This window comes from Arachis duranensis, chromosome 4 (assembly GCF_000817695.3).
Source record: "Arachis duranensis cultivar V14167 chromosome 4, aradu.V14167.gnm2.J7QH, whole genome shotgun sequence".
NCBI classification, from domain to species: domain Eukaryota; kingdom Viridiplantae; phylum Streptophyta; class Magnoliopsida; order Fabales; family Fabaceae; genus Arachis; species Arachis duranensis.
Window position 1 is genome coordinate 120,325,818 of NC_029775.3, and position 12,499 is coordinate 120,338,316.

Here is a 12,499-nt window from a genome sequence, read left to right on the forward strand (position 1 = left end):
AATTGTACTACTTGAAACAGATAAATTTATACGGACTTGTATATTTGGACAAGAAAGTTGATATATATTTTTACCATTGGAAACACCATGATACTGGAAATTTGAGATCAGCCCGAGAAGACACTAATAAACTGCTTTCCATAAAAAAACCTGCTATCTACAGGTAATATGATCCCAACAGCATAAATCAAAATCAGTTCCCTATGCAAGTTTCTCGTCTTAATCTTGTCTTAAACATTCTTTAACACCATTCCACAGTGTGCCTTATAAACTTAATGTAACTTGCACAACTTCAAATGCAGCTACTCAGCTATATACTTTACTTCTAGGCCTAGCTAAGTAGAGAATCAAAGTGCTTCTCCAACATCTTCTTCAACCTCATTGCCACATCAACCATTGTAAAATCCTAAGTTATAACTTCCCTCCATATAATTTGATATAGTGCACAAGATCTGGAAAGTAAACGAGAACCCAAATAATCCACCTAAACAAAAATCAAGTTATGTAAACACAACATGTTGAGATAACAATAATTAACTATAATTATAACAAGAATAATTAGGGAAAAGGGAAAGAAGGAACAAATCGCTATTGCCAATAAGAAGGAGCTTGATGAGGTAATCGTAATCGGCACGTTACCTAGCAGGTGGAGCTGCCATCTCTCTCTGTTTCTATACATTTTTAGACTTGTAATGAATTTAACTTAATTAATTAGATGAAAACATATACACATTGTAACATCAAATATAATAGTATTCAACAAAATCTATGACAAATTGTTAACTGTCAATTACTTAAAAAATCTTCAGAGACAAGATTATTTTAAACTTTTATCTTTGACTACTCAAGTATATTTTGGTGGTTGTCATCACCTTCTCTATTTTCTTATCCCAATAATAACTGGTTGAATTAGCTTTAGGAGTATGCTGAGTATTCCTTAGTCAATATGCATTGTTTCAAACAATCTCAGTGTAAGTATTGGATTTCAAATTCTAACAGTTAATTCATCTTGAGAAATGATGGCAAGCCACAATAGCTGGTTTTGAGGTTGAGCCATTCATAAATCATACTTCATCTCTCTCACCAATAGTCTCCACATGAACACAAACCATCCTTAAAATGATGAAACCTATTTGAATCCCTTACAATGATCTCTCTTTGAACAAGCTTTGATATAAGCTTTATTGCTGCATGACAGTTTACACATGCTCTAAGATTCTTTATGATTCTAAGCGTCGTTCCAGGAGCAGTACTAATTAGCCCATAAGCAATTGCAATCCTCTCACTATGAACACAAAGATTCTCCTCCTTCTCTTCATAATTCAGATCATGCAGAACAGAATCTGTATGAGGGACAAACCCAATCTCATTCAACCTTTTCTCCAATCTATGAAGCTCATTGAAGATTTCCTCGGTCCTTGGATGCGACTTATCGCCTACATGAAATGCCTGCAGTTTCCCATTGATTTCAATTAAACTGAATCCAAGGTCTTTATTTAACCCTTTTTCCTTCATAAGAACACGAACACGTGCAACGCAATCCCACATACGCGAGGAAGCATAGAGATTAGAGAGTTGTACATAGTGTCCTGTGTTATAAGGATCCAATGAGAATAGCTTGTTTGCTGCATATTCTCCCATTGTTACATGGCGATGGATCTTGCATGCACTCAGAAGTGCTCCCCAAACACTCACACCAGGTTCAATTGGCATTGTCATAACAAAAGCAAAAGCTCTGTCTAGATAACCTGCGCGCCCCAAGAGGTCAACCACACATGAATAATGCTCATTGCGAGGCTCAATTCCGAAGTCTCTCATGCAATGGAACAGCTCCCAACCCTGTTTTACAAGGCCAGAATGATTGCATGCTGTGAGAAGCCCGATAAAGGTGACATCATTTGGACAAACCCCTGCTTGTTTCATTGCTTGGTAAAGACAAATTGCTTCCCAGCCTTGACCGTGTAATCCATATCCCATAATCATTGCACTCCAGACAACAACATCCTTTTCAGATGTACGATCGAATACCCTGCGAGCAAATTCTACACTTCCACATTTTGCATACATGTCTATGAGGGTGGTGTTAACAAAGATGTCAGTTCTATATTTACTCGCAGTAACATAGTCATCCATCCATTGTGCTAATCCAATGGAACCAACTTGTGCACAAGCTAAGACTGCAGATCTAACAGTGACAGAATCTGGTCGTATATTTCTTCTGATCATGTCGTGAAATAGTTGTACTGCTTTCTCGGCATGACCATTTTTTGCATAACCAGATATCATTGCATTCCACATAATCACATTATTCGTCTCCATTTGATCAAAGAAAGATCTTGCAACTGTCACCTGACCACATTTTGCATACAATGCTATAAGCGAAATATGCAAATCGGACTCATCTTCAAGACCCATTTTGATGATACAACCATGAAGAGATCTTCCTTGCTCCAGGTCATCCACATCAGTATAAGCCCTCAGAATACTTACCAGAGCAATCCAATCAGGTTTCACATCGGTTTTTCTCATTTGATCAAACAATCTCAAAGCTTCCATAGCTTCCCCATTCTGCGCATATCCAGAAATGATCGAAGTCCATGAAACAATAGTTCTATCACACAACCTATTAAACACCACTCTTGCATTACCAATCTGACCACATTTAGCATACAACGCCAAAAGGCCATTCTGCACAAACACATCCAAAACAAACTCATGTCTGAACACCTGACCATGAACTAACCGGCTCAAACCGAAATCCGACAACTCAGTACAAGCTTTGAGCACATAAGGAAAAGTGTAGCAATCTGGATGCACCCCTGCCAATCTCATCCGGCTATACATTTCAACGCTCTCCCTAAACATGTTGCTTCTCGAATAACTCCTGATAATAGCATTCCACATAAACACATCCGGATGGCGAAATTCATCGAACACCTTGCGTGCATAACAAACTTCTCCAATATTTGAACTTCCATTAACAAGTTTTGTCATGAGAAACCCCTTATGCTGCAACCCCGAGACATATAACTGGCAATGTATCTGATTCAATTGGTTCGTGTGTGTCGAATTATCAATAAGAGAAGCATAGAAAGAGTCTGAATTGAAGCGAGGATCAATATTAACACAAGGTTCTTCGAAGGCAAGTGCTGGTGAAGAACAAAAATGTTTGAGAAAATTGAGGAAGAACAAGCGTTTGGGTATTTCAAAAGATTTAAACTTTTGGTAATTTGTAGCAATAACACACGATGATTGCTGAAACTGAGACACCATAGCCAATAAGTTCTTCGTTCTTGGTTACCACACAGCCAACCCATTACCCACACCATAAATAGCCACTGTGACCACACAAACGCCGCTGCAAGAGTAACGGCACAAGTCTTCACGGTGCCCACCATATGACCTCTCTTCGCGCTACCATCACCACCGCTTCTTATATGTTTCAGTTGTCTCAGTTAAGGTTTTGAGAACCAGACCGGTCATCGAACCGCTCGTCACTGGTTCACTGGTCCAACCGGTCCAACCATAGTTCAACCGGATAAACCGTTTTAGAATAAAATAATAAATAAATTATAAATAAACATCCTAAAATATAATTATATTCTAATACAAATCTAAAAATATTTTTCAAATTTTAAAACACTACATGAATACCCCTCTTTTCAACTCTTAGTGGCTTAAATTTCTTGCAGTGGTTTCTATAAATTCATTGACTAGAGATAAATAATCAACCATGTATATCAAAGTGTGTGGTTTTGGGTGTAGCTAACTCAACCCACTTTTTGTCTCATGACAACATTGTCATTCAGACAACAATATCTCTTTCGTCTCTTTCCTAATGCAAAGAATAAAAAAAAGATCAAACAAATTGAACTAACCTTGTACATATTAATGGTGAATCCATCTCCTTAATATTACAAATAATAGGAATTCATCGCATAAATACATTAATATTACAAAATATACTAATATACTTGACAAATAGGTAAGACATGACACAAGAGTGTCTTTTGATCTATTTTAGAATACCTCAAGCAACCTGTAGAGATGAATTAACAGCACAAAAAATAGATAAGAAGACAACACTGAAGGTTCAAATAATCATCGAATACAATGCAAAGCTGCGTATTTATTGAGATCTCACATTATACAAGCAACTTTCATGACTTAAGTTTGCACATTTTCAACAAACAATTGTAACCATTGTTATTTTTTCCTTTTACGATGATATGTACAAGTCACTTATAGTACAAAACTACAAACTAACTGGAAATATATATGAGCCTGGATGCATGATTATATAGTGTAGTGAGGTGAACTTTTTGTCTCTGTTGTTAACATGAGATTATGCAATGCTCCCCTGTGGATTTGTCTCCGAGAAACATTATAATATTCATGAATTCACAAACTGTTTACTCTAGGGAATCAGAGAGCATACTTAGTGGACCAGGCAAGTAATGCTTAACTATAACTGTGAGACCTAACTGAATATAAAGTAATTACAAGCACGTGACATGGAAACATAATGCGAAATGGGTACCTAATGCCCAGCAACTAGCCAGTTCAAAGCACATTAACAACTGACTAAAAAAATTTAACAAATAATCATTCAATGATTTCAACAAAACACCAAGCAGCAGCACAACAGAGCCACAAAACACACAACAGCACGCCCAGAACCCAGAACCCAGAACCCACAGCAGCACACCAAAGCCAGAGTAAATAAATGATTTGAACAAAAACACAAAACCCTATAATCATTCAATGATTTGTTAATTTCTGAACAGAGAGTCAGGGAATAAAACGAAAAACGAAGAACAAGTGCACACCAAAGCCACTGACCTTCGAGAGGGCGACGAGACGACGGCGACGGCAACAGGACGACCGCGAGCAGGACGAATCTGATGGAGGATGGGCGCCGAGCGAGGAAGAAGACAGAGAAAGGGGATTCGACTTGGATAACGCCGACGGTACGAAGAGAGACTCCTCGAACGGCCACGGACGGCGGCAGTGGGTCACTGAGTTCGGCGGGGGTGGAGGCTAGCTAGGTTTTCCCTTTTTGTTTTCTTTGGGTGAAGGAATGAATGGAAGTAAGAAAGGAACGAAAAGAGACAACGTTTCTGCTCTCTTTTTTTTTTTCCTTCAAAACGACGAGTCAAACCGGCCGGTTATCGGTCCGGTTCAACCGTCCGGTCGGCCGGTTTTCACTTCTTCCTTTTGTCCTATTTTTCTATTTTGTTTCCCTTTTTTCTTAAAAAAATATGGATATTTAAAAAAAATGAAATTTTAAGTTAAATAAAAAAAATCATTTATGTATGAATACTTTAGTTATAATTTTTTTTAAATATAATTTGTTTTGTTTGAATTTTAATATGATAAAATTAATAAAAAGAATTTATGAAATAAAATTTTTATTACTTAATGCTTGGGATTAATTTATTTATTAAAATAATAATGACCTTTGAAATAATTGCTTGTATATATATATATATATATACTTTATATAGTTTATAAGCTAATTTCAAATTATTTGTTAAGCTTAAAAAATATTTTAGTTATAATTTAATTTGAGATATTTTTTTTCAAATAGGAATTTATTATTAATTTCCCAAACAACTTTTTTAGGAGATATACTCAAACATACTCTTACTCTTAGATTATCCCAATATGATAAACCATAATTTGAATCTTCTTATCTTCTTCTTCTTCTTAAAATAAATTAAAGGAGCTGTCCATATTTTAAATGTTATATTTATATCAATGAAATAACATTTGGTATAGTAAAAAATGTATGTTTACTAATTACCACACACACACATATAGTTGTTGTTCATCAAGAGGAGAGGTTTGAGGCCTATATTTGTATGGTTCCATTTATTATTTTGTTTTATACGTTTATTCTTGTTAATTAATCATTCTTTTACAACACCATACAATTAACATTGTAACTAACATTATAATCAACTTTCTTCATTTAAAATTTAACATTAAAATTAAATATTTAAAATTTAAAATATTCAAAATTTAAGTACAAAAATATTTAAAAGTGAAATAAGATAAAACTAATTTAAGGCATAAAATTTAAAATTTAAAATTTAAAATTTTGAATTTAGGGTTTAAATTTAAGGTGGTCGAAAGTGACCATAAATATGGCCGGTAGTGGTGGTCGGCCAGAGACATCAGCATTGATTAGTGGCCAATAGTGGTGAATGAAATTATTGTAATGAGAAAAAATTTAAAAAGTAAAAAAAAAAATAAAAAATAATAATGAATGAATGAGTTTTTTGTGTATTTCATTGGAATTTTTATTTTTTAGCAACCCAACACTTGTTAATTGAATTATTAGCTGAATACTATTGATTTTGTAGTATTATTGTTTATTATTTTGCTTCGTACGTTTACCTTTGTTAATAATAATTTTTTTTAGCCAATAAGTTATAACTCAAATGATATAGTCTCTCCATACTCAATTAAGAGGTCGCGAGTTCGAGTCTCCTATCTTTAGTAAAAAAAAATAATTCTTTTACAACATCACTTGCACGAAATGCAAGACATTATTTCAAGTTTAACTCTTTCAATAATTGCAACCTCTAGGAGAATGAACAAATAATATTGTTAATAGATGTGTCTCTGAATTGAAGCAAATAGTCAACAAACGCATAAGTGATTTTGCATTCCAAAAATCCGTTCACTTGAAACAAAAAATTATAGCTTATGCGTTCACTCAACGTACGTTTGGAGTTGTTGGTGTAAACTCTGTTAAATTAGTAAATAATTAATCAATAAAATAGTTTTTAATAAAGAAGATTAGAAATGTTAATATTATATTAAATTAGAATAGAGCTCATCAAAACGAGAATTTTGACACTAATTTTAAAAAATTTGGCCCAAAATTAAACTGAACAGACTAAACTGATTGAACCGAATCCAAACCGAGTTTGGGCTCAAACGACCAAGCATTTAAATGAGCTAAAGCTCATGTTCTTCTTCATTAATACAACAGAAGCAGCGCTAATGCAGAGGGGAGAAGAGAAGGGTACGAAACCCCTTACGGTAAATTCAAATTACCGTAACTCTCCGATCTGAGCTTCGATTGTCATACTGTTTGCGGCCACGCGACCACTGCGTCGAGCTTTACGTCTCTACCAGAACAATTTTATAGGTAACCCGCTTATTCACTCTCACCCTCTTCTTCCCCCAATTTTCGGAAATTAAGTGGAGATATTGAATTTTTTTACTCTTTGATGTTTTAGGATCCAATTAGCTTGAGAAAAACGTTTACTCTTACTTATGTGAAGCTTGGGTAAGGTGAGGATACCATAATTCCATTTTAATTTTGCTGAATTTATGTTTCGGATATTAAATTGGGTATATATGTGTTATGAATGTGTATTAGGTTGTGAATAAATAATTGGAGCTTGAAATTTGTGAATACCAAAACTTGGAGGAAGCTGTTTAGTTGAGGTTTTGGGGTTGCGTTGGTTTTAATTAAGTTGCCTTGATCATTACGTGGGAATCGGCCAATGTATGGTTCAAGTTTCGTGCATTTAATATGTAATGTTCTGTGAAAACTTAGGCTAGATGACCATAGGATAAGCTGGAATGCAGGTGTATATTCAATGTTTAGTAATTTGATTGATGAACATGTTTGGTTTGGTTTGGTGATTTGATTATGTGGAAGAGATTATTACTATATGGATGTTAGAAGGATACATGGTTGAATTATTGATTATATGATTACAAGTATATTAAAGGAAAGCTTGATGGATTTGTTGAAATATGGAATTGTGTAATATTATTGAATGGTGGTTGATGAAATGATGTAGAGTTTATTGAGTATTGTTGTTGGCATATTGAGTTGGTATTGATAGGTTTGGAAATGAATGGAATGGAAATCTTGAATGAAAATAAGGTTTTGAAGAATGATTCTCTGGATAAAGTGTCGTGGCTTGCCACCACGTGTACCAGGTTGAAAATTCGATATTCTGTTGACCCTACGACGTAAGGGTGATCGGACACTTATAAATTCCCGGAAATGTTAACCCCTATTGAGCAATATTTATTATTTGAGAAAAAGCTATGCATAGACTCTTGGGGATGCACGTCGAAGGACAGTCTAAGGTTTTCAGACTTGTTGGGTTGGCTGGATAACCGACAGATGAGCCTCATTAGCCATAGGACAGGCATGCATCATGTGCATACTACTTGAATTACTTGTTTGTGTATTAACTGGGTGTGCCTAAATGTACTTGCCATGCTAAATGTATATTTGTTATCTGCAGTATTTGTAACCTTCTTGTGCTTGCCTTTATCTGTTTATTTGTCTGTGAAGTGCTAACAGAGATGGAGGTACGGAGGAATGGCAGTATGGGACTTAGATTTAAGATTAAGTTAAGTTAGGCTTAGATACTTTTAGAAAACCACCTTTTATGGCTTCTATTTAATACTTTAAGCTCTATAATCTGAGTGTCGGCGTTCTAGGATTGTCTCTGGTATTTCCAGGACCTTATATCTTAAGTGTGTGGCACCTTTACCATACTGAGAACCTCTGGTTCTCACCCCATACTATGTTATTGTTTTTCAGATGCAGGTCGAGAGGCACCTCGTTAGGTGTCTGGACTCCTGAAGCGAGATGGTTATCGAGTTATTTTGTTGTATAGGGATGTATATATATATGTACTTAGTTTTCTCTCTGCATACCTTGTTTCTTTTTATCCTCTTAGAGGCTTATGGAGAAACAAGATTTTGTTTATGTACATTAGGGTTTTGGATACGTATATATATGTGTAAATATTCTCTTGCCAGTCTTGACTTTGCGGGCTGAGTTAGGAGCTTGTTACTTTGTATCTTTGACCCTCTATTCCTGTTTTTGGTTACTTTATACTTAACAGCCATATCTTTCTTAGTATGCAAGATAATCGTTTCTTGAGCAATGCGCTTTTATTTCGCGATTTTTATTTCCTCTATTCTTCAAGACTCCTAGTATATTATAATCTTTCTACTATTATATGTACACATTTTTTTTTAGAGGTCGTAATACTACACCACCTCTGTTTTACGACTTAAGCATAAAGTTTAGTGTGGTAGGGTGTTACAGTTGATTTTCTCCATAATTTTTTTATCACTTTTAATACTTGTTTTTAATATTTTGATTTTTTTATTATATTTTTTATTGTAATTTTGTTATAATATGAATTATTAATTTTATTAAAAAAGACAAAATAAATATAAAATTGATCATATATAACAATAGAGTCATAAATAATAAAATTTTAAAAGAATACTATAAAAAATATTATATAAAAAATATTAAAAGAAGTATAAAAAAAGATTAAATATACTAAAAAAGATAATATTATAGTTTAATATTATATTTTTTTAGTAATTAATTAATTGTTTATCTAGAAGTGATTTTAACTAATATTATCTAAACAATATTTATTTTATCAAAATCAATTTTAATATAAAATTGCCAAACATAAATCATGTTGATATAAACTCACTTCTATTCAAAATCAATTCTACAAAATCACTTTTATTCAAACTTCAGTTTCACCAACGTAAATCCAAACACACACTTAGTGATTAAGAGAGAACACTTCTCTCTCTCCCGTTGAGGTAAACCCTAAAGCTTTCTTGAGGGCCACTGCCGTCGCCTCAATCTATGCCGCGGTGGCCCTCCGATGCTTCTATCTCCCTTAACCTTTTCTCCTTTGCTCCTGTCTCCTTAACTTTTTCTCTTTTTTATTTGTCTCCTCTGCCTCCCTTTTTTTCTTCTCCTTTCTCCTTCTCCTCTGTTTTCTGTTCTCTTTCACCTCCGCCCACACTGCTCTGCCACCTCTTTAACTTCTTCTCTCTTATCTCATGGCTTCTTATTTCTTGTTTTGTTTCTGTTTTCTGCTTTTCTTTAGAGATTTAAATTTGAGATCCAGATCTAGATCTAAAATAATTTTTCTTCGGACCTGAGCTTAGCTCTGTGTTCCTGATTTTATAACCCATCTGTGATTTTTTTTCCCTTGTTTGTGGAGGCATTTTGGTTCCCGTTATGGTTGCTGGTGGTGTTCCGATGATACAGATCTTTTCAGATCTTGAAGAAAAACTCTATGAAGAAATAGTTTTGTTTATAGAAAAACTTTCAGATTCAGAAAATATTCAGATCTATATGGAGAAGAAGAAGATGTATCTTATTGGCTTGGAGCACATATGTGTAGATTTAGAAACAAAAGAGATTCTGTTTGATCTCTATTTCTTCTTGTTAAGACTTTTAGTAATCGAATGTTAGGCCTGCTATCAGATTTTAGTTCAATACATGAGATATCTATCTTCTTGTTATCTATGTAGAATTGATATTTCTTTGATATTTATAAGTGCCGTTTGGCCTTTCTATAATTGAAAAACGTTTCATTTTGCAAAAAAAAAAAACAAAACAAAACAAATAATATTGTTTCCTCCATTATATGCTTTTTCATTCATGTAGACTTTTTTATTCTTAATTATTATTAGTGTTATTATAATAATCACAACTAACATAGCACACTTGCATCAATTAACTTGATGACGAATATGCTAATATATATAATTAAACAATCTCGCTAGGTAATCAACAAGGGTCTAGTCAATAACAAATCAATAAATATAGAAGCAACATTTAATATTTATAACATGTTAATTAATAAATTCTTAAATATAAGCTCTGTATTCAATATTTTGAGTTTGTTTTCATTTTTGTCTTACAGATTCAGAGAGATTAATTCGTAGAAAGTCCAGTAACTCTCATGTCCAGAATGACATGAAACTTTGACCATTTCATGATGACATTCCAAAGATTGCTGTTGAGCACAAAGGTGAGAAAAGGTCTTGCGCTGCTAAGGAAATCTCATCAATGATCTTAGCAGAGATAAGGGAAATCGCAAAGTAATTTCTTGGAGCACAAGTAACGAGTGCGGTTATTACCGAATCTGCTTATTTCAACTACTCTCAACAGTAAACCACCAAAGATGTCGACCGTATCGCTGACATCAACATAAAGATCATACTCAACGAGCCAAGTGTCGCAGCAATCGCTTAGGCCTTGACACAAAAGATTATTCTAATAATTTTTATGGAATTATAAGTATCTTTGTCTTTGATTTTGGTGGTAAGATTATTCAAAACCTTCATCTATAAATAGATCCTAAAAAAAAGGTTTTAATACACATCAAGTTTACAAGGTTACCACCATTCTCCTAAATTACCAAGTGTTATATTGTGATGATATCATTAAGGTACAACTCTATTATATTTTTATATATAATTTTTCATCTTTATTTATCTATTTTAATCGTATTTTAATGTTAGAACATGATTTGTTGTGTAACAAAGAGCAACAAACTCCAATTTGTGACCTATTTATTCAGGCAAATGACGCATATAAACCAAATAAAGGGTGGTTTTACACAATTCCACCAAAGATAAAAACGTTATAAGATTTTACCAATAGCACTTTTCTATATAATTTGAATTAGAACCACTCGAATTACACATATCATAGTAATTCGAATCATACTGATTCGAATTACACACACTAACACACACTAATTCGAAATAGTATCATTCGAACTAGTCCAGAATTTCGTGTCCATAGTAACTCGAAACAGGCTGTTTCGAATTACCCTCTGTTTTCCCTATATAAAGAGTTCGAAGTAACCTCGTTCGAACCACTATTCTAAATCTATGCCCCACCAAATTCCAGAGAAAATGATCCGGTACGACTCCAACAAAGGCTTGAGTAGAATATTTAGCCGACGGGGGATAATCCGGACCAACTTTATCGTTTGGATGGAGTAGCCCATATAGCTGGTGTTATCAATGAAGAGGTTAGTGCGAACTTGTTCTTTTAAAATAGGAGTGAATAAGTTATTTTTTTAAAATATATTTTTACCTTTGGTGTGTTAGAATGGTAGTCATTATGTACTGTTGCTAAGTTAGATAGGATTGCCATACAAGTGGTTTTGTTAGTGGTTTTGATAGTGAATTATGTTAGCGGTTTTGTTAGTTGTTAGTGAATGATGTTAGTGGTTTTTATATTCTGATACATTCTGTTTGCAGCCCCAGTGATGTATTTCGAGTATGCGACGGCAGCAGGGTATGCGTCTGGACGAGAGGTACGTTCCATACTTGCAGATGGCCAGCTTATACCATCTTGCAAGGCTAAACGAGAGATGGTTCAGACTGGATGAGTCCCTGGTCAGTGCGTTCGTTGAGTGCTGGTGTCAGGAGATGCACACGTTTCATATGTCGTTCGAGGAGTGCACTATTACACTGCAGGACATGGCGTACCAGTTAGGATTGCCGATCGATGGACATTATATTAGTGGTTGCCTAACAGATTTGTAGGCGTACATCTAGGGTGGTCGGCCAGCTTGAGTGTGGTTCCAGGAGTTCCTGGGTGTGTTACCTCCTGCGAACCAAATCCAGAAGTTTGCAATGAACTGTAGCTGGTTCCAGGAGACATTTGGAG

General features: G+C 34.4%; 2 protein-coding genes and 1 pseudogene across 7 annotated transcripts in view; all 3 read right to left on the minus strand.

The window, feature by feature from the left end:
• LOC107486975 (ras-related protein RABE1c-like) overlaps positions 1-659 on the minus strand; it is a 2,518-nt pseudogene extending 1,859 nt beyond the window's left edge.
• The window catches only part of LOC107486972 (uncharacterized), a 38,004-nt gene that overhangs the window by 18,510 nt on the left and 6,995 nt on the right, over positions 1-12,499 (minus strand). The window lies entirely within an intron of this gene.
• Positions 170-5,103, minus strand: LOC107486968 (pentatricopeptide repeat-containing protein At3g12770). Of its 4 annotated transcripts, none has more exons than XR_008008182.1 (3): positions 4,843-5,103; positions 873-4,039; positions 170-452 (listed from the first exon to the last, which is right to left on the minus strand). XR_008008182.1 is itself a non-coding variant. In XM_016107553.3 (2 exons), the coding sequence occupies exon 2, from the start codon at positions 3,271-3,273 to the stop codon at positions 1,081-1,083; it is 2,193 nt and encodes a 730-aa protein (XP_015963039.1). In that variant the 5' UTR covers positions 3,274-3,505; positions 4,843-5,103; the 3' UTR covers positions 502-1,080. The 4 variants fall into 4 exon arrangements, 2 of the variants coding, with proteins under 2 accessions (XP_015963039.1, XP_052115968.1); XR_008008183.1 differs by having other exon boundaries at positions 170-484; XM_016107553.3 differs by lacking the exon at positions 170-452 and having other exon boundaries at positions 502-3,505.